At 40.7% G+C, this 22,607-nt stretch overlaps 1 protein-coding gene across 3 annotated transcripts in view; it reads right to left on the bottom strand.

Annotated features, from left to right (window-relative positions):
• The window catches only part of RBMS1 (RNA binding motif single stranded interacting protein 1), a 138,960-nt gene continuing 122,905 nt past the window's right edge, over positions 6,553-22,607 (bottom strand). For 2 of the 3 annotated variants that reach the window (XM_021397677.1, XM_021397679.1), the window contains exons 7-14: positions 16,599-16,714; positions 15,682-15,731; positions 15,496-15,589; positions 13,262-13,312; positions 11,121-11,231; positions 10,421-10,501; positions 10,090-10,174; positions 6,553-7,301 (exon numbers count right to left, since the gene is read on the bottom strand). In XM_021397677.1, coding sequence (XP_021253352.1) covers positions 10,097-10,174; positions 10,421-10,501; positions 11,121-11,231; positions 13,262-13,312; positions 15,496-15,589; positions 15,682-15,731; positions 16,599-16,714 — 581 coding nt within the window. In that variant the 3' untranslated portion in view covers positions 6,553-7,301; positions 10,090-10,096. The remainder of the gene's footprint in view (positions 7,302-10,089; positions 10,175-10,420; positions 10,502-11,120; positions 11,232-13,261; positions 13,313-15,495; positions 15,590-15,681; positions 15,732-16,598; positions 16,715-22,607) is intronic. The other variant, XM_021397678.1, reaches the window with a different exon arrangement.

Below are 22,607 nucleotides of genomic sequence, written 5' to 3'. Positions count from 1 at the left end.
GGATTGACTGATAAGAATTCATCCTTGGTGACCTCTGAAAGGTCTTCTGGAGTGAGCTTTGCAGAAACGAGCAGCCTTTCCCGTGTCACCCCAAATGCTGGGCATACTTTTGGTTGTGGTAGAGAAGTTTCCTTTATACCCCAAGAGACTCTTATTTTCAGAGCTTTGTTACCTTCCTGAAAAGATGTTTGTGCCTTTTATACTTTGTTACAAATGAGTATATATCTAATTGTCTTGGCTCTTACGAAGAGAGAACAATAACAAAAAGGGTGCTTCCAAGAGTATTTGCCAACACGCTGCTTCGAGTTCACGGGTCTCTTCTGGGATGAATCTTCCCGGAATCGGGAGCACTTGTATTTTACCTTATGAAGGTGCCACGAGGCTTTGTTTTTAGTGATACGGAACCAGAAGAGCACCACTATTACAGCCCAAGAGCCGGAGTTCACCTTTCGTTGTGCCCCGGCTCAGAAGGAAGGCGCCCTCTGGTGGCTGCGGAGCTCTCTCTCGGGTGAGAACGGCGGCTCTGGGCCGGGGGGGGGCACTCCCCGGCACGACCCCTACGGCGACCGCAGGAAAATGCTGCGGGCCGCTGCGGTCACCAGCTTACGGAGCCCCCGGGCCCTGCACCGCTCTCCCGTGTCAATCCGCGGGGCCGGATGCGTTGCTGAGCCCGTTCCTCGCAGCCGGTCGCGTGGCCCCAGAGGGAGCAGATGCGCGGTGCACACGCTCGCTGCAATGCACGCAGCGCTGCGGGGTGCCCCCAGTCGCTCTCCAGGGCTGGCTGGCTGGCTTCAGCTGCAATGCAGTTCCGGAAGACGAATTCCTGGAACTGCTTAATTCTTCCCCCCCCCCCCCCCCCCCCCCCATATATGTATATATATGAACTCTGGATGTTCAGCAGTCCAGTACCAAAAAACTTGCCCTCAAACAGAGGGTAAATCTTTCCAATTTCCAGAGTCTTCACAGTGAAAAAAAAAAACAAGACAATTCTTAAATACGATTTGCTAAGAAACAACTTTAAAAAACAAAGTTGAAACTTGGGCGTTGGCCCTAAAACATTTCTTCCCACTTTTGCCAGAAAGCTTAGTGCCCCACTGCTCTTTTTCTCCATCACTCCCGTGGTTCAGGACCTCAGTGCCTCCCAACCCACAGTGCGCAGCCGAGCCCTCCTCCTGCTCACATAGGAACCGTCCTGCTGACAGCTGCAACTTGTTCAGCTATGGAAAGCAAGCAAAGCGTGCTGCAGGAGGCCAAGAACCTAACATACATGCAGCTGGTAACTCCTTCAGCATTCTTTCTTTGCTGCAAGCTACACCGGTCCCTCTTAAAGCAGCTTAAAATCTCGTTGTTGTTCTGTCCAGGCAAAGAGCAGCAACAACTGGAGCTTGTTGAATACTCGCTCTGCACTTGTTCTTGACACCAAGGAAAGCCAGAATGTGTCACCGCAGCCACCAGCCCCCCATGTCCCAGGGACCGGCTGCTCCTGCACCCCACACCCCAGCTCTGACACAGCCCAGATGCCTTCTTTTGGCCTTCTTTAAGCCACTGCTTTGTTCCATTACCCTTACGTGCTTTACAGATATTGCTTGAATGCATCAACTCTATGTATTTTTGGTGTTGAATTTCACCTATGAATTTCAGGTGGGGAAAATGCTGAGGAAAATTCCTACTGCAAATTGCTTCTTTTCAATCAGTAGAATGCATGTGCAGAAATTTGTTTCCCTTCTTATTTTTTGGAACACTACCACGATGGTCTCTAAACCAGAGAAGCTACCTGTACAGCTGCCTGGGCAAGTTGGTCCAAGCACCTGCAGGAAGTCTTCAGGGTGCCACATCCCTTCAGCCATTGAGTTCACAGCGTATCTCTTTCTATCCCAGTGAAGCTGCTGATCATATACTTCAGCTGAAAGGAGACTGATGAAATTGAGCAGAATTCTGAACACTGATGTAAGCATGGAGTGAAGGGCTACTGTTGAAAAAGGCAAGATGGATAATGCAAGCAGCCCAAGCTTGCCTGCTGACAAGCCGTCCTTTCTTCTGTGGCAGATGAAAAAGACCAGCGATATTTTGCTGTGATACGGTTTCTTCTTCATTACAGAAATGGGCTGCAAGGCTTTCTCAGACAGTAGATGCAGTTAGAGCTGTCCTGAAAAGGAAACTTACTCACTCCGCATGCAGGCTTTTACTCACTCCCTCTGGTCACTGCATTGTAAATCTTCGCTGTTCTGACATCAGTTTGGCTTTCCCTAGGAGACAGAGGAGATGCTGCCAAACAGAATAGGCTTTGTATATTCTAACCCCTATTCTGGATAGAATTAATGGCCCAAGTGCGAAAGCCAAAAGCCTCAGATTTGTTTGGGTTAATCAATGCCAGAATTTGTTGGCTAGGAAATGGTACAGATGATCTTTCACAGTTGAAAGACTACGTCAGTATTGCAAGTGTTTGGAAGGTAATAGCACACATGTCTTAAACGCCATCACATAACACATGGGCTTTCACAATAAGGCATTGCTGGACAGGGTACGAATGAGCATCTTATTCCAACGTGTATGAAAGTTTGCAAATAATTTTGGACTGGTTGATCAAAGCAAAAGGAGCAGGTGCAGCGCTGGGTGCATGGGAGGAGTAGGAGTAATGAACGCACAGAGAGACTCTGGCACACAAAGTGGATTTCTCATGATGTCAGCTGTTTCTAAGGAGAGTGAGTTGGCACTGTTTCGGTCGATCACCCAGGTTGTCTGCGGTGCTGGAGGTATGTACTGTGACATAAATTAACCCCAGAAGGGAGAGCGGTACCTATGACCTATTTATTTATATTATTATTTTTGTGAAAACCTGACAGAGAGTACCGGGAAAGTGCCTTAAACTACTGTGACTTATGTCACAATTATTCTAGCCCAATATATGCAAACAGTCATTAACAGAGCTCAGCTGATCAACAGTACTTTGTTAACTTGCAGCTAACGCATTGCTTGCAATAATCCAGCTCAGTTAATTTAGAAAACAGAGGAAAATATTTTATTCAACCCCCTATAGAAAGACTAGTTTCTAATCACTAACAACAAGCAATAGGGTCTGTCCGTGATCTTGCACAAAGTGTTTGTGCCAGGATAAAACCACCCTACGCGAATACAATGCTTATCAGAATTTGTTAGCAGGACTTTGTTAACAGCATGTTTGCAAGTGGGGCTCAAAACCAAAGTGTGTGCATCGGGGTGGAGTCGATGCTTGAACAAGGCAGCAGGTGATAGATTAATTTTATTATATATAATAAAGTATATTACATAAGGATATTGCATTATTGCAGATTGTCTGATAGAAATTATATGCACAGCCTTATTCTACCAGGCAAAGGGTAGTAATACGCAAGCTGTCATTCTTATCAAATAGAGCTGGACTTACAGAGGGGTAGGTTTATCGTAATACTAATTAGAAAATGATAAAGTCTTTCCAACCCACATTTTTCTGACTCTTCCATAAAGCTTTTGTAAGAGAGCGTTTGTACTCAACTCAGAAGGGCTGCTTGTAATGTGAGATTAACTTGATATGATGGTGAAAGGAACAATGCAGCAAAACCCCTCAGAAGTTTGCTGTATTCATCCATTATATGTTACATAGGCAACACACTAGGCCAGCATTTAAATTACTACAAAATAGCAATCTGGTATTTTTTCAGCTCCAGGAGACTGGACCTGTTAGTAGCACAGAGTATGAGGTTTTTCTGTCTTCACTGATAAGAGCCATTGTTGTCGTGGACATCTCTATTACCTAAGCTACTGTAAACTGCTGTTTCCTAACGTGTAGGTGAGTCCCTTTCGCCTGTTCCACTGAAAACAGTCTCAGTACCTCAGCGTTGTGCGATGGGAGCCTGGGCTGTGCCTGCAGGGCAGCCCCAGCCTACCTGTCCCACAGGCCGCCCGCCCCAGTGCAGGGCTGGTGGAGCACTTGGACTACATCAAAAAAAGGTGGAGAATGTCAGAATTGCTCTTCGGGGCAGCACACTCCCCCCTGCCTGGCACTGCTGGCACTGGGTCACCCAGACCCTGCTCTGCCCCCCAGGTGCCCAGAAGCTAGAGCCCACTGAGTTGGCACCACATGGCGTTGCGGGCCCGGTGAGTGGCAGAGCCTTCATTGAGCCGGAGAGATGCACTGGTTGATATTTAACCCAATTTTGTTTCCAGACCTTACTCTGAGCAGGGCAGCCCTCTGATACACGGCATCAGCAGCAGTGATCTTGCCAAAAGGATGATAAAATCAGAGATTACCTTCAGAGTAAGAGGGGCTTACAGACTGCAGCTGGAAGAGGATCACTGAGGCCGACTTTGAATCCTACTGAAGCATTGTGCTCCAGAACGCGGTATCGCAGCCAGCTCCTCTGCGGCTGGAACGACTGGAGCACTTCTGGCTGAAGCGCAGTGCCAGGAGCTACCAGAGACCTCCGGCCCCACCCCTGCCCCGCATCCACACCACAGCGTGAATACGCACCTCCCATAGGAACAGGAGCTCCTGCATTCAACAGATACATTTGATCACGTATTTGTCACGAGCCTTCCCTGTTCCGCCTGACAGAGCATATAGCTTGTAATGTGGTTCAAAAGAGTTAAAATCCGATCATAGCCAACGACAGAGGGCAAACCCCGCACACCGAGCACGGCGCATCACCGAGCACTGTGCACTAAAGGTGAAGGTTCCACCACAACGTGTTTGGGTTTTCCCCCAGTAAAGGAGCAGCTGAAGGAAACAGACGATGCGTTTTCTTTTTTTTTTTTTTTTTTTGGATCTTTTTTATTCAAAAGTTTTCAAAGAAATAAAACAGAAAAAAGCTAACAATCTAATCAAATTTACAGTTCAAAAATGTCTTTTGGCGTTTAACAACAAGTCCTAGGAAACAAAACTACAGAGTTATCTTGAACCGGACAAATAAGTTACCACTGGCAAGTTTGTGGCACTAGTAAAACAAAAATAAAAAATTAACTCTCTTGATCATATAGATATCTCTATGAAAATCTTTTTTTTTCAATCTGTACAAAAGGTCTTTCTTCATAAATTAATTTTTTATAATTTAATGGCTGTCTACTATGTGATGTTTAAGTAACTGATTATTTCTTTATGTACAGAGGTTAAATTTCCCAAATCTTACCCAGACAATGAGTATGGCACTTAGTTCAGACGTTTCGGCAGCAGCTCTTCCCTCCCTCTAACACAGCCATCATACTGCGGTTCGAAGTAACGCAAAAGTATCAAGTAGTGAGAGATCTAGGCGTGGAAATTCACCCGATCCAGGAAAGGTGCTGCAGGAAGTCTGGACTTTGACAAAGCAGTAATATTCCAGGGAGCATAGAACCAATAATACCACAACTTTTCAAAAAAAGAAAAAACAAAAACACATCTCTTACGACTATGTATTTCACTAGAATCTACACTTCTCAGAGCAGCAATTTACTTTTGAAACTATGAAATGTCACCGACATCTATACTCCAATACTCACACAAAATTTAAAAACTAAAAAATACTCGAAAGAAACAACTGTTAGCCCCAGCTCCCGAGCTAGGATGATTTGGTCTGTGGAAACAGGGAGGGCCAGCAACCTGTCCCAGTACAAAAGGAAATAAACTTTGAGGTAGATAACTGATCATATACAGCTGACCAGAGAAGTACACAGTTTTGGAAGACAACTTAATTTATCGTTTGATTTAAAACATATGCGATCGTAATAAAGAGCTTTAGTAGCAGTGAATTATCTAATATGTGAAGTACAAACAACTGTGTATTTATGAATCAGGAATTTCATAGTTTCAAAATCGGTTTTCTTTACACTTAACACTTGTAGTGATGATGTAAAGTGTGGCACTGCTTGGATCCAAGTCTTCCTTCATGCTTTTGTGTCCATACGTCAATTAAAATTATAAAACCTAAATGCAAATGTACAAAAAAGGCACATTCTCCTAACCGCAAACTGGTCCGGCAAAAATAAAGAGTACAGAAGACGTAATGCTGAGACAAATCAAAATTATTGGTTACTGGCTCTTTGTTCTTTGGTAAAGTTACCTTTTAAAAGTGCCAAGTCTTTTTATTTTTATTTACCTACAATAGAGAGCTAGTACCCAATCAATTATGCTTCTCCTCGCATCTCAGCTCATGTTTGAAAACGAGTCCTTTCGCTTTTGCCATTTTGCCGCAATAGCAACTTTTGTGTTTGCTAAGTCTCAGTACGATCCTCATCCTAAAGCACTATCATTAGTATAAAGGAAGGACAAAAACATTCGGTGAGATCCCCACCCCAAACTCCCTATTCTACCTACGCTAAAACTAGAACATCGAGTTAGTTTCTGAAAAAAAAGGCAAAAAAAGATTTTACATTGCATCATACAGCAGAGTTCCTAAGTCATTCAAACTACCAGAGGGAACTATCGGCGTACGGCCTTACAAACGATTTATCCTATTAAAATTTCCCCGTCAGAAAATGTGTTTCACACAAAACAGTTCTCCCCTCTTGCGTTTCACTACCTTACATATTATGTGAAAAATCATTAAAAACACTTACTACACATTAAAAAAGCCAAATTTTCAGCAATTTTTATTGACTACCTTTAAAAGCCCTATGCTGCTGTTTTACAAGGCATAATAGACCAGCTCATTTGGTCAAAGCATTCTACACCATTAGTTTGGACTACTTACTGAAATAGCTACAGCATCGAAAGATTTAAGGCAAATTGGAATTCATAGAAAAGGATAAGACACTTCACACTACATTAAAAGAAAAACAGAAAGCTAAAAGACCAGACGCTATAACTGCAACACTGCACTAAAGCAACACTCACACACTGCAAGCACAGAACATCATCCTAGATGTTTTACTATTTTAAACTTCAGAAAACCCATTTCATACAATTAAAAAAAAAATTTAAAAAAAAAAAAAAACGGGAAAAAAATAAAACAAACAAAATAAAAATAAACCAAAAGACAAATTCTGTCATGCACATGAATAGTCTTCGTGGTCATCTGTGCATACCCAGAAATTTGAATTTTTTTTTTTTTTTGCGTCGTAACACTTGATAAAAATTTTTTTTTTTACTAAAATAAACCTGTTCGTGGGAACAGCTACTAGATGAATTTAAGGTTTTTCTTATGCACCTTATAGAACTTATAGCAAAAATAGTTTTAGTTGATTTCATTATAAATAACATTTTCAAGAACCTGTGCAAAACTGTCAATAATTCCTAAAGCACAATTGATCAGTAAAATCCATGATTGTTTCAGCCTTTGCACCCTTCTCCAGGCCGGGTCAACACCGGGCATCTGCAACACAGAAAGGTCAGAGCTACAGCAGGGTTACGAACTGTGTTCATTTTGCTAACGTGGCTGCCCGCGAGCTACATCATCTCCTCTTCTTGACAGCTGGGAGCAGACCGAGTGTACCCGAGCACAACTCTGAGAAGCAAACCCAGGCGGCACTCCAGGTGCTCGGCACTCGCTGGGATACGGCTCTCTGCCAGGATGCGGCCTCCTGGTGTGTTTTCCCCCCTGACCTCTAATAATGACAAGCATGCAGAATGCACACCGAGGAGCTGGGAGGCTGCGTTCCAAGCTATCTGCCTGCCTGCTTTCTTGTTGTTGTTATTTGCTTTCAATTGACCCAAAGCAGGTGAGTGTGTGAGCTCACTGCTGCTGCACCCAAAGGCTTTCATCTCTGGATGAAGAGGGAGGGTGTGCAGGCTCCCCACAGCCAATGCGCGGGCAGCTGCTGTGCCTCCGCGCTGGTTAACATTTAACAGCAATCCAGGGCTCATTAAACACGAAGGGAGGCTCCTCCACTTGCTATATTGGCTTATGTTGCCAGATGGGTTTTAAAAAATATGCAGCTGACGAAAAGTTAAGATAATTTTCGAATTTTTCAAGGAAAGGCAGTGTGTTAATTTCAAGTTTGTACATTTATAGGTGCATATTCAATTATACCAGGCTATTTTCAAGTCCCTTTGACTATTTTCACATAGTAGCAACTTGTTGAAAAGAAGCAGTGCAGCTATTAAGTGTATTCATTAAGGGGAAGGCGCTGGGTATTCCTGACGGACTGCACTGACTTGTGTGAGTGTGCCGGTTGTCATTTGCCACTTATTCATGGCAAAATATATCCTGACTTTTAATAGGACATTTCCAAAAGTGCTGTGCGCGTATTTAGAAAAAAGCTTCCATTTGTCAACAGTGACAAAACTATAACAGTTAAGAGGCCGCAGCGTTCCCTGTATTTAGGGCAAGAAATAACCATCAGTTCCCTCCCCTTCACCTGTCCGATAAATGACAAGTACCGGCACGCTCTGAGGACAGAAATACTGAATGCCATACTCCGGGGCTGAAATCAGCTGAGCAATATTACCCTTCCCCATGTGCCTGCACCCACTGCTTCAGTGCACAGATTTCCCTGTGCAGATCCGTGCAGGCAGCAGAGCCTCTCTAGGAATAAAATCACAGAGAAGTGGCTTCCAGCAAGCGCCCAGAGCTGCTCACAGAGCTCAGCATGCTACTGAGTCAACGTTACACAACGTTTCTCAGGTTGCAGCACACTTGATCCCTTCAGGAGGCTACACGCTGCTCCTCCTATGGCCCATGTCTATGGGAAAGAGGCTGGCACACTGCTGGAGGTGTGGGGATGCTGTGCAGGACTCTGCTCCCCCGCCTACCACAGATCTCTGTTTGCAGGGAGGCTTTACGTGCCCACAGGGAAGACTTACAGCAAAACAAATAATTCCTTGAAAAGTGGTTAACACCAGCCAATAGCCTTGGCATGGGAAGCATGTGGGAGCCATAGTTTTAACACTAGGAGATGGGGAATGAGAAGAGTCTGTGGCTTTGCTTCTCCCTGGCCTGGAAAAAAACCAAGGATGTGGGCTTGCTCTAGATGCCGGCGTTTGGCCAAACTAAAATAATAAACACAGGTCATACGTTGTGCTATGCAGACTGTGCCACCTGTTGAATGCGTGAAGTTTCCCAATTGGTTTGTTTCTATCTTTACATTCTTGAACATGTAAGAAGCTGTTATGCCAATAATAGCGATGAGAGCAGTGTTGTCAAATAACACAGTTGACTTGCAAAATCAAAAGTGATGGCAAAACGTGTGTACTGCTAGATCTGTGCATTTTAAAGAGAGTATCACACCATTGGAAACCCTTGCACATAACTGCCTAAGGTTTTTTGAGTACTTCAGGAATGCCACGAGGGCTGCGAAAAAACGCTTCTAAGACCACCTTTTGTACATCCTTGTAGCTGAATGGCATTTTTCAGTATTAGGTCTTACAAAATTTGACCTAAAAATTATGTAGTTCAGTTGCTTGGTTTACAAGGCACCCAGAAAAAGATGGGTTAGGGAAGAACTAACTTCCAGCAATTTAAAACATGGAGGACGGAGGAGGGGATGGTTAGTGCAAACAGCATTTTCAGGATAGCAATCTACAGAAAGAAAAATGGTATACAGAAGGAGTTAGGATAAAATTAATGAATGCTTAGTAAGGAATGACCATGCAAGCAGAGACACAGGAAACCTGCAGAAGGAAAGTAAATAAATAACTCTGGAGTTAGAGCCAATCCAGGATCTGGATTAAAAATCAATTGACAGAATTCTGGACCACACTTCTGCTTCCTAGAATAAAGGATGAGCAGGGAAGTTTGCAAGAAAACGTCAGCAAGGATTTCTAACAGACCACCACCCACCTGCACACTCCCTAAGTCAGTTAGGGACTAAGTCAGTTAGTCAGCTGCTTCCAATTCTGATACAAAGGTTTTTTGCACTAACTCATTGTTATTCTTGTACACAACATGCTGTATACAAGATGAACAAATTAAAATAGAATATAATCCAGATACGCTATAGAGAAAGTATGAAAGTGCTGTTGTTCATAATTCGTTAACTCACCTTTTCCTTTCCCTCATTTCTAACTCTGGCCAAATTCAAGTAAGCTGCAGTGTCTGTCCCCAGATATTATCGATGTTATTTATATGATATTTGCAAGAAATTTCAATACAGAGTACGGCATGTTATGAAAAAAATATATATTTGAATTCACATCTTTCATGTGACAGGAGGAGCCCCTACCTCACAGTTACTTATTTTGTTGATACGTATATGGAGAATGGTCACTGGACGTCTCTACTGTAACCTGCTGTTGACCACTGGCTTCCTGAAAATGAAAAGGGAGAAAGGACGTGAGACGAAAGCAGGCAGCATTACCTGCAATCTGTTTTTCCATGCAATGTGTGCAATTAGGTCTTCAAGTCTAAAGCCTTTTGAACATTTCAGAGCACATGCACCGTGTCACAGCGCTTTAGCTGGCAATACTCCTTGCAAAAAATAATAAAAATAAAATAATTTAAAAAATAGCGTATTTTGTATCTCTTATCTCTGGTCTTCTGCAGCATATACTGACCTCAACAGGAACCGCTGCTGTCTGGACATGTGTGTACTGGGGTATGTAGGCTCCTTGCATAGCTGTTGTGGCTGGCATGTACTAGAAGGAGAGGCAGCACATTAAACTGAGTTGAAGTCCAACGTAAATCTAAGAGTATTCAAAATACCTGTCATGACATCATGTAATACACATTGAATGTCTCCCACAAGCAAGAGACTTTTCTGTCTGAAACTAACAGCCTTTTCAGAAAAGAGAGGTGTTTTTTTAAATCTAATTTAGCCTTCAAAAAGTAAGAATTTTTCTCTGCTACTCCCTATACATATATATACTAATACTCTCTACTCAGAAGAGAAGAGTCTTTCAGTTTAGAGCTTAGCTTTCATCTCTTCTTCTGGTCTAGTTTCTGCTCCACACTATGTATAACTTTCAGCAACTCTGATCTCCTGAAGAGTAAAAACAACTGTTGTTTCTTCTTCACTCCAACTCTGGAGTCATCTCCTGGGTTCCTTTCATTTGCTTTACCTATTTTCTTTACTCACTACTTCTAACTAGTTAATAGACTGAATAAAAAATGCGGAATCTAATTCATATATGGATGTAGTTCTTAATATTTTACCAAATGAGGATTTTTTTACATGTAAATGTACATGCATTCTGCTACCTACACACAATATTTTCCACTTGCAAAAGTTCTATTTTGTATTTAATTGCTACATACTGTTCCAGTACTGCCTAATGAAAGATGACTCATCTGCTGCGTCAGAGGGCTTATCATTGATGCAGGCTGTAGTGACATGGTGTGGTCCATGGAGGGAGTCAGTACAGCACCCTATGAAAACAAAGAAAGAAATGATGAAGGCAACAACCAGATTTTAATTACGTTTTTAATTTGAGAGTCTAAGTAGGCTCTGTCCTTTCAGATGGATATACCACATGAATTCTCCTTAATGCAAGGCACTGACTGACTCAGCACACAGCTCTTGAGCAGTCTAACGTGGATGCGTTCTGCACAGTTTGGTCACAGGGTAAGTACTGCATTGACTTCCGATTGAATGTAAATGGATGCACAATGCACTTGAGACCCATGCTGAAATCACTGCAAACATGAGTTTAACTAGATGTTAACTTTACAGTAAAACGTGGCATATTACCAAGCACAGATTCGCTCAGCTTGAGCTTTGGAATTTCAGGTTTTACAAAGCTTCTGTCTCACCTTTAGGAATAGAGGCTTTGGAGGAACATCTGTGGTAGGGGAATGCTACCTGCACGTCATTTTCACACACAAGACAAATTTTAGACAAGTGGGTCAGCAGAGCTGCGTAAAGACTTGGTTATCTGTGAAAATACCAGCTGCCAGGACGGCTCTATCGCTCTTGGGCCACTTTGATAACTTTACAAAGTTACAAAGATAGTACCATTTTTAAAAACTCAACTCAAGATTATCAACTGATTTTATTTTACTAATCATGCTCTGCAAAAATATATTTCCAAACACTCTGTATGAGTTATGCTTACAGAAGTGTTGATTAAAATTGATGGAGGGTCAAAACCAACAGAAATAATTGTGGTGTACTGAAAGCTAGGATTTTCAATCAATAGCTATTCCTTAAAATGAGGGGGAAAAAAAAGAAAAACCAACCCTACAGAGAATAGTTGGAAAAACAACCATGTGACCAGTTAGATGAAATGAGTCACAGGCACATCAAACACTGAAAGAATTTCCTGTCTGCAGACTGCAGGCTTCTCTGCAAAGCAAATGAGTAAGACAGCACCAATTTCTGCATAGACCAAAACTAAACTTACGTCAGGAAACTAGATCTTTATTTTTCATCTACAAAATCTCATACTGTGTACCTCCAAAACAGATAGGTGCCACAGTGTTATAACACATTAACCTGTGTCTTTTACAGCGTCTTTTGCAAGATGTTTTTTAGGAAAATCTGTGTTGACAGAAAAGTTTAAACCAGTTGTGTGAGTGTTTAACATTCAAAAAATACAAATACAACAACAATGAATTGTGTGAGAAGGTGTCCTGGTTCAGTATCGCCCTCTCTCCTTGCACAAGGAAATGTCCGGCCGCACAGATAAACGTTCTGTAGTCTGCACGGAGAGGTTAACTGACATCAGGACAATATCTTTTCTATATCTGGAAACAGACATGTTAACTATAGCAAGGCATATATATCAAAGTGCCTGCTATTATTTGTAATGCTCCTATCAAGAAACCCTGTAACTCTTAGATATAATAGCATTCAATTGGCAAATGACATAGATAAGAAGCAAAACATGTGAGAGAACAGATTAGAATAGTTGTCAGTCTGGTATAGATTGCACAGCCAAATGTATAGGGAGAGTAGCGTTGCTCACGCATGGTGAAGCCAGAATAGGTTATCCAGGTTGTCTCGAGTGAGTGCCCCTGCTGCCATTCATATCGCCACGTCCATCTAACTGCCACAAATTATCCAGTCTGAACTCCTCTAGATCTATTCTAAAATCTTGGGTCTTCTATTGCAGCTTCCTATCGGTACACAGTACGTAAAGCACTGGTAACTGCAAAGTGCTCATGATTTTAAAAACAGAAAAAAAGGTTCCTCAGGATGCTGACATGGTAAATCTAATCGTCCTCATCACATCGATACCCTGAAGGCAGCTTTCTTCTTTTCCTAATAAAATGAGTCCCCAGTTCAGGTTATCATCATCCTTTCTCTTTCCCGTTTTCATCCATGATTTAATCACTATGATGTAATTGTCAATAATCTGGAAGTAATGGGGCGGGAAGCGGCCTATTTCCTGTTGTTTAAAATATGCAAATTGTTTATACAATCATTAACACAACAACGGAAAAGCATAAAAACTTACTGGGTGCTGCATTATATATGGTTGAGGCTGCATCCAAGAAGGACTCTGAACCTAGAACAAAATTGGTATTTTATTACCCACTTCAGTGAACACAGTGCAGTATTATTCCCCTCCTGTTGCAGCTAGTATATTTTCTCTCTAAAAAACCTGATTATCCAGATGCTTAAACTGAGGCAGGATGCCTAACTTCACATGGCAAGGTAAATTAAAAGGAGTAAAAGGTACACTAATGGATTGTATGGTTGTCTTACTTAAAAAGAGCTGGTTACAACAGCTGTTTGAAAAAGAGTGCTGTAAGAAATATGAAAGGCAAGATGACAACGTCCCTTTTTCATCTCTGGTAGTGCCATATGTGTAGGATACGGCAGGATCTGACCTGCACTGGGCATGCAGCCCTGACTCACCACAGCTGCCGGACACTTAAAACCCCTTAAACTCTTCACCTTCTTTCCCAATGCCCTGTGAATAGGACAGGCAGACAGACATTCTTGGAAAAAAACACAAGGTGGGATGTTTTTGGCAAGAGGGAAACGTTTATTTCGTCCTCTTCGCATTCACTTTCCATTCAGAGCAATTTTTTAAAGATTATTTTTCAATCAAAGTAAGAATGTAACAAGGAGTTCAGAAATGGAATGGTATAAAGCAAAACAGTTGAACCCTCCCTTACCCCAGGCAAAAGCTTAATGGCAAAAATACTGGTACAGCCTGACGAAAGCTTTGGCTAATCTACTCACGCTATGATAGTAACTGGCTTAGTGCTGTCATTTGGGTATACAGGAGTTGCAGAAACAAACACTAGCCAAAACTTTATTAAATTTGTTTACCTTTAATAAGAATAAATCTAGGAACAGGTTATACCATGCCTCAAAGAAAAAATAAATAAATCATGCTTTCATGATATGTTCTGCTGTGTAGATGACAGAATGCTGCAAGTTTCAGAGGGATGGATCAGTACTGATGAAGTGACTAATGCTCAAATTGTGAAATATTTCTGAACAAGAACCTTCTCTCTCCCTACCACAGAATGCTTCCCTTTCATTTTCAGTTCTTATTACTGTAGCACTTTAAATATCATGACGTTAATAACTCCATCCACACCTATTTAAGCTCCATGTGACGTACACCGAAACAGTGGTAACAACATTTTTAGAAACATACGTTATAGTCGCCCACCTCTCTCAATAAGCCCAGCAAAGTGATCCTGTGCTCCCAAGAGGCATGTTGCCATGCCAACTTTCAACTTTTACTTGGACTCAGAACGTTCAAGAGTCTTACGCTGATTCATAATTTATATTTTAATAAAAAATTGCTGATAATTCTACTGGAATACTTTTCTGGGTATGAGCTTGCTGCAGTTTTTGAGATACTGCTGTACAAAGCAGAATGACTACATATACTGAAAAATACTTTAGTGACACTGCCTGCCATGAGCAAACATTGTGTTGCATAAATCAACTCAGAAATTAATTCAAATGAATCCGGCTGCCCTTTATCCCAGCGCACACCTCCTACATAACACTTCATTGGAACAAGAAGGCATTAGACCTCCAGACTTAATACTAGACGACACTTCTTCACTCTTCTCAGATGGAATGGGAGAGGACATAGTTTTTCTGCACATCAAAACTAACCAGATGGTCCACAGGTAGAAAATTTGTGTGTTAAATAGTAAAATGCCAAATAGGTAATCATTTAGGTAACACTGTGATAATGCTCATACAATCTGAACTCCAAACTCCTTTCCAAGTTTCATACTCTAATGTTAAGCAAGTTTCTGCAGCCTTCTTAGCCAACCTACAAAACGCGTGATTGCCAGGCTCTGAAACAACCTGCAGAAATGTTCAAAATCATGGACAGATACCTCGAAAGAAAATTTAAGTAAACCAAGAAGGATTTAAATACAGAATAATTTTTTAAAGGTATTAAAAGAATTTGATGAAGAGAAAATGAAAAATTATACTCAAAAGGCAGAAGTGGCTACAAACCCTCAGCCATCACCACAATTCAGAGAATGTTTTTGGCAAGACAACTGGCATCCCACTACATTGCTGTGCTTCCTGAAACAAACACACCTTCAGTTTTTAAGGCCTTCTTCATTTTCATGCTGTACAGCCTGAAGAGGCCTCTTCATTAAAATGTAGCATTACTGGAGAATGCAGAGAACTAGATGTAGCAACTGATAAACAAACACAACTCCAATGAATCATTCCAGCTCCTCAGTTCTAAATACAAACCTGGTATGTGGAAACCGGAGAAGCAATATATGGCGTAATAGATGTTTGAGTGATCATTCTGTTTGCTGTAATACTGTAGGGTGATGGATAAAATCTAGAAAATACAGAAATACTTATTAAATGCCAGTTCTATGCATCTTTCATAATGCAACCATTTTATTCTTAGCGTGCCAGCACTTAACATACCCATTTTGTAAAGCAGCTGTGGTTGGATCATAAGTGAGTGTCATTCCAGCCTTTAAAAAAATAAGTGGAAAGAGAATTGACATAATTCATCTTGCTTGTAAATTGTTTCTCATAATCATTAGTTATCTGTATTATTTTTAACTGAAAATTTGTACTGATACAGTTGATTATCCTACAGTTAGGGAAAAGTTAATTGACAGAAGTAATTATACAGTAAAAGAGAGTCTGTGATATTGGCTAAAAAGTTTCCATCGAGAAGAACAAAATGCAGTCTATAAATTACCTGGCTTAGATAATATGTGCATGTTTGAGAGGTGGAGCATGAGGATGATTATACTATGGCTATACTAGGCCTATAATATATCGACTATATAAATGAACAAGGAGCCCGTTTTTCAGAAGACACATTAGAATTTTGTTGTCTCATACATATGAGGTCTCCAGGCTTGGTAAACACAGTAAGCCTATGAAAGTATTATCTTGATTATTAAAGACTAAAAAAGCTGCAACAAACAAAAAAATTTAATGCTGCACTGCACTGTTTTAATCTTAGAAAATGAGCGTGCACTTCAGTTCTGTATGAGCAAAAGCCATTACTTACTAGATTAGTTATAAAGTATATAAAGTTATGTTTCAGATAGCTTTATAATATCAGAGATGTTTCAGATATATTCCTGACCAAGGCAAAGGAGATTTTAGTGTTCACTGTAATGAGGTACAATTTGGTGTTTCACATTTTGTTTTTTTTCCTCTTAAGGAAGATACAGTTAAGCATTTTAGAGTTGCAAACTGTCAGGTGAGGGCTGCTTGCATATTTTTAATATGCCAGAGAGCCGAGCCAAGAAGTCTCAATGCCTATCATTTCCATAAGTATTCATTATTGTACACCCACACTAGAGCTTGAAGGGAGGACTTACAAGTCTCACCTCGCCTTCTCTGTGCCATGCTCTTCCATTCTGTATGTATTTATTCTGATTCTGTCTCTTTTTCTGTCCTCCATCGGCAAACTTGCACAACAAAGGTTCTGCAGGAACTGAAAAGGAAGAAAGAATATTACTTTCAGTACTATTCATACATAGGGAGGTACAACTACAGAAAGTGAAGAATACATATGTGAAAAAGGGTTTTCAAATATTTCCCCTCTCCTTGGAGGGTTCAGTAATATCCCAAAGCTCATCGAGAACGACCAGAGCTGGCACTGTACCTCCACTTACTCTCATCTGCCAGATGGGTACCTTTATCTCCTGCCACCTTGCACTGAAAAAATGACACAACTTTCCATTCCCTTTCTATTTCTGATCTATAAAGAGCATGCAATGCAACCAGAAACTCTTCAAGATTTTTCTTTTATCTTGCTCTTCACAAATGCCATTAAATGGGGGCTGCTATATATTTATTAAAGTTTTGGCATAACATAATCCTTACCACAACTTCAATGTTGAAATGCAATCAATCAAAAAAAAAAAAAGTTTGCGCAGTGTTCTTTCCTTACAACTGGCTTAAGCTGCAACAGTTCTGCGTACCCGTGGCTGAAGCACAGAGCCACATCACACCACACCCTCCCTAATCACAGGGTGGAAGCTCTGTTATGACTTGGATGTGAACACTTCTCTGCCAATAATTCCTGAGACATGAGCTGTCTGAGCTTTAAGGTGACACTCCTCTGAGCCGTTCTCTGTTGGAAACACCTGAATGAGACGAGGCTGGATCTGACAATGTGCAAATGTCGCAGTGCAGAGAAAACACGCAAGGGTGGGGGGACTGTGTGTAAAAAATTGACCCAGAGGAAAATTTCAGTCTATCCATATCCTGCAATAAAATCTATTAGTAAAACCACAACCAGCGCTGACGTGCCCCTCATTCTGCCTGCATTTAAAAAGGACTATTGGTTCTTCCCTTAGTCAGAATAACAGTGAGTACTGAAAACCTGAGGGGACCAATAACCTGCCCAGAATCTGACTTCCAAACTACTGTCACAGCACTAACACAGCCTGCTGGTGGCCAAGTCATCACTGGTTTTGAATGGCACACATGAAATACTAGCTCTGGTTCTACTGGGAAAAAAAATATGTACTTCCTACGTGATACATCACTGACAGCCTTCTCTAGGAACGGTGGATGGACTGGGAGGCAGAGCTGGAGTGTGGCTGCTTGTCTCATCCCCAGGATGGATCATGCGTCCTTCGGAGATTTGCACTGCTGTGACTTATTCGCAGTTATTCAGCAGCTACATAACTTTTATCTCAGAGAGTCAGGCTTTAGTACCTGACAACAGAATTAACTTCAAATGGGTTGTCTTACAGAGAATGGTAATTAGAATCCTATAACCATAAAAAACACTAGGAAAAGGTTAGGCTAATGACCGGGAAAAATACTGGAGACTATGAAGGGTGGAGTAAATGCTCAATGAAGTATGAGAAACCCTCAAGTAGGAGACAGAAACTGGAGAATAAGCTCTACAAAATTTTGCATTTCTAAGGGTTTGTTTTTTTTTTGCATTACCAGAACAGTTTTGTTTTGGGGTCCTCTATCAAGAGAATGCTTGGCATATTTGGGGCAAAAATGCAGTGTATCAATAGACTGAAGGACAAATTGATGTTGCTCGTATCACAGAGCATTTTAATCTGCATTAAGTTCTACTGAAATAAGTGGGAGTTAATTGCAGAGCATGTCACTGAACATGGCTAAAGATGTCAGGTTCTGGTCTGAAATTATTTTGGTCTTTGATTTTACATGGTGAGGAAAAACATCCATCAGAAAGAGAGCACTGAGATATAAGCAGTTAACTACCTGAAGTGAAAAAAGCCATTTGCCAAGTTGAGTAGATATCTCTGGCTATTTATGAATTATTTCAAACCATCTACTATGGTGAGAACCATACATGACTTCCAAAATACACACTTTAATTTTTTTGGATGAAATAATAATAAAAAAAAAAGTGGATTTAGAACAGCATACAAAAGCAACTAACAATATTAGAGGTTTCTAGCCCTGTGATTCAGTATTACAGCACTCATGAGTAGTAAACACTTTATTTAAAGCCATATTATGCCTTCATGAGAAGTCCCCATAGTGAGCTGTATAAAACTCTTCTGAAAAGGTTGTTTGGGCTTACATTTCCCATCATTGTCTCAAGATAAAGATCATTTATTTTGGAAAGTCGGAGCAAACCTGTTCAACTGTTTGAACAAAATGTTCATAAAAAAAACTACTTTCAGAATAAATGACATTTTTGTCATTAGGTGACTGAATGCAATTTAATTTTAAATGATGAAACATCTCCCATAGAGCATTTGGAAACAGTCCCTGACAAATTTAAAAATAAATAAATAATGGGAGAAAAATGATCTGTATCTGTTGGATTGTGTATATGTAACATCAGTTACATGAGTTGCCTCCCCCTCCACAAAAAAAAGAAAAAAAGAAAAAAAAAAAAAAGAAAAAATCCCCAAACAACTAAGGCAATTATGTGTGATTTGCCAGAAGTTGGCTCTCCATCTTACTGAGCACAGATCTGGTCATGGGAACCCTTGTGTTTCTGACCTTACAGCTTCTTTCGCTCCCCACTGTGTCCATAAAAGATGCCAAATGATCCAGTTCACATTAACAAAAAAAAAATTAAAAAAGCAGTAGACTGTCTACTTAATACCACCAACTGCTGTGAGAAGGCTGTATAGCTTTCATCTTCCCTGATTCCAGTTCAAGATCTGAACGCTGATAGGGAGAACATCTGCAGTGGAAAGTCTCAGTTTTTGGCCACTCTTCCATCCTTGCGACCTGAACACTACCCACGTTCATTGCTTCAGCAATGCAGTGACTGGTGGTCATCAGAGGAGGCTCACAAGAAGGAGATAACCCTTCACAGGAGCTGAGCAGGCTCTTGATCATCCTCCAACAGAAGAATGATCACAGCCCTTCAGAAATTGATTTCTTCAGTTTAGCCTTCCTCCTATTTATCCTAAGATATTCTCTCTCTAACACATGTAAACATGAATATATTACATATATACACGAAAAAGCTCCAGCAAGCCCTACAGTCAGGCAATCTTTTTTTTGTGGTCCAGGAAGGAAGGGAGAGTCATATTTATTGTTTAATTGTAGGGAAGTGTGCAGGCCCAGATGAAGGGAACTGTTAATCACACGGTGATTTGTCTGTATATGCAAGACAAAGAGGCACAGCATAAATATTCGGAGTTGCATTCACAGCTAAGAGACGGCTGATTTAAAAGGCTATGACTTACAGTGGATTTGTGCATCTCCAGCTAAGATGTGGAAAATGCCCACTCTGCATAATGAAAACCAGCAGATACCTTGGTGGGATGGAGATGATGAGCTACTGCCACAGACACAGTCTACAACCACGCACTTTTCAGTGCATTAAAACCTGGCTGTGGGAAGAGCTGGGCAGCTCCCCCTGCCCTGAATCACCCTCCTCCAGGACCAATATATTAACATAAGAAAGAAGTGAACAAAATGTTAGTGTAGAGAGAAAACACTTCCCCGCCATACACGTTGGCCACATGTGTACATTAGAATTCAACCTTCATCTGCTCAGTCTCTACCCAAACACATACCGAGTGATACGACTGGGTTTCATGTTTGCACTCTTGACTTTACATGCTTAATCTTAATAACATTTCAATAAGCTCTGCTTTCAGATGTAAAAAACGTAACAAAAGTTTTAAAATACTATTCTTGTAATCAGTTTTCTGTTAAACTGCATCTTGTAAAGACTTTCACTGCATATTTTCTAGCGACAAAGCATATGAGACTAATGAATTCTAACATTAAAACAGCACTTTGATGATATGGCAAGGCTGTACAGCTAGAAACTTCTGCCAAAAGCAGTGGGAATTAACAAATAAGTTGTGCAACCCAAGATATCAAATATCAGGAGCTTTGTAGGTTTCAAGAGAAACAAAATACATACTCCTCACATCATCCTAATCTTCACTTATACACCACATTCAGGGTTACATTTCTTTAATAATTTATACAGGATTTAATAATTTGTCACAAGAGTAACATTTTGATATTTTGAGTGGTTTAACAAGTATTTTTCTTTTCATTTCCAATGCTGATCCTTCAAACTAAGGAGCTATTACAAACTATGAGAACTAGAGCAGTAAAAACTTTGATCTAACGGGTAAAATCTTGGCTCCGATGCCATCAGTGTGACAATCAGGAGTTACACCAGCACTGCGACCTCTTGATACCCTTTGGCCATGGTTTTCAGACTGTGTTTCGTGGATTATTTCTAAAGGGTATGTGAAAGATAACTAAGAAATGTGAGTTTATGGTCAAATGGCTGAAGTCACTTTATAGATTTCTGCAATGCCGGATACTTTTAAAGGTAAGCAAATAAGATAACCACTTCAAGGGTCCATTTTCCTTCCTCTCCTGCACTAGACAGGGAATCAAGATCAGAACCATTTCAAACAGTGTCTGCCACACCTGGTGCACTTCTCCCTGGCCTGTCTTAAGAGCATGGCAGGAGCAGGGCTCTCACACCTGCCCCCCAGTTTTCTCCCTGAAACAAAGTCCAAGTGGTCAGTGTCTGCTGTAAACGGGAAGAGGAGAGTGGGACATGGATAATCTATGACCTCTGGGTCATCACCATAACCCATCATTTCTGGAGAAAAAGCAAAAATACTATGGGCTGCTTAGCAAGAATGTTCTCTGCCTTTTTTCCATTGAAAAAATACATGTATGCAAAACAACAACAAAGCTCTTTTCAGTAAAAGAGCTACAAAATAATTCAATAGGCAGACAGCTCTTGTAACTTTTCAACTTATAATAAAAAAACTTAAGAAAGACAAATACACTCAGACTTACATACCTTGGTGCGTCCTTACGAATTCTACAGAACAACTGCTTTATGTAATGATTTATATAATTATTCTAATGTATCATCATGCAGCTACACGCTGCCATGATAGGGAGGAGATGCCTTTCATGATTTCGCCCAGCAGATCATTTCGGCTATTGTTATAGATCCAGCACAGAGCAAAAAGATAGCAAATATTAAACATATTTTTTAAAGGAAGGAGGCTAGGTATGCAATGTCTGTCCTCGCTTCTGTGTTCTGGCTCCATATAAGGATTTAATCTCTCTTTCCTCCCATGTACCTCACAAAGTTTATGTTTCATAGGAAAAAAGAAAAGCTTTAAATAACTCACTGAAATCAGTAGTTCTTTACAGAGAAGAGTAGAACGAAATGCAAAAGTACTTTTCATGAGTATAGCAATAACATAAATATTCAGTTGAGAAGGGCATGAAATACGAAAATCAAAGCCTGAGAGAAATGGACAAGATGCTAACAATCCACAAATCAGAAAAAAGTATTGAAATGACTTGCCTAATGAAAGTACAAACACCAGACTAGAGCAAGCAGTGAAATGAATGAACCATTTCTAGGAGTTTTAGGATCATATCAACTTGCAGTGCATTTGAAATTGCTCTCTGAGCGAAACCTTCTACTTCCTGACTGAAGACAAACAAGGACATGCTAAATACTGAATATATTTCATTAAGCTACTACGGAGTAGAGAAATAAAGTCTGAGCAGCTTTCTGCATCTGGGTCCAGCCTGATTCACATCACCAGTGCTCAGTATGAGGCATTCTGTCACTCAGAATTTGTACAGTCGGCACAATTGTGAACCCCCTATGCTACCCTTGGCCCTCTCAGACTCACAAAGGAATTTCTGTTCTGTCTTCCCATGCTTCTTATATAACTGTGTTTAACCCATTCTACTATTTAAGCCTAAACTTAGTTAAAATAACAAAGATGCATTATGAAAGCATGTTTTTGTTAAACAGATGTTCTTCCTCCCACACCTATTTCATTACAGGCCCTTCTCTCCTACCCTCCTCATCCTGATAACAGTGTTTTTATAGCCAGCTCCCTTTGCTGATTTTAGCCAAG

Source organism: Numida meleagris, chromosome 5 (genome assembly GCF_002078875.1).
Source record: "Numida meleagris isolate 19003 breed g44 Domestic line chromosome 5, NumMel1.0, whole genome shotgun sequence".
Taxonomy (NCBI): domain Eukaryota; kingdom Metazoa; phylum Chordata; class Aves; order Galliformes; family Numididae; genus Numida; species Numida meleagris.
Note: the sequence above shows the minus strand (reverse complement) of the source record. Positions and strands in the feature narration are given on the sequence as shown.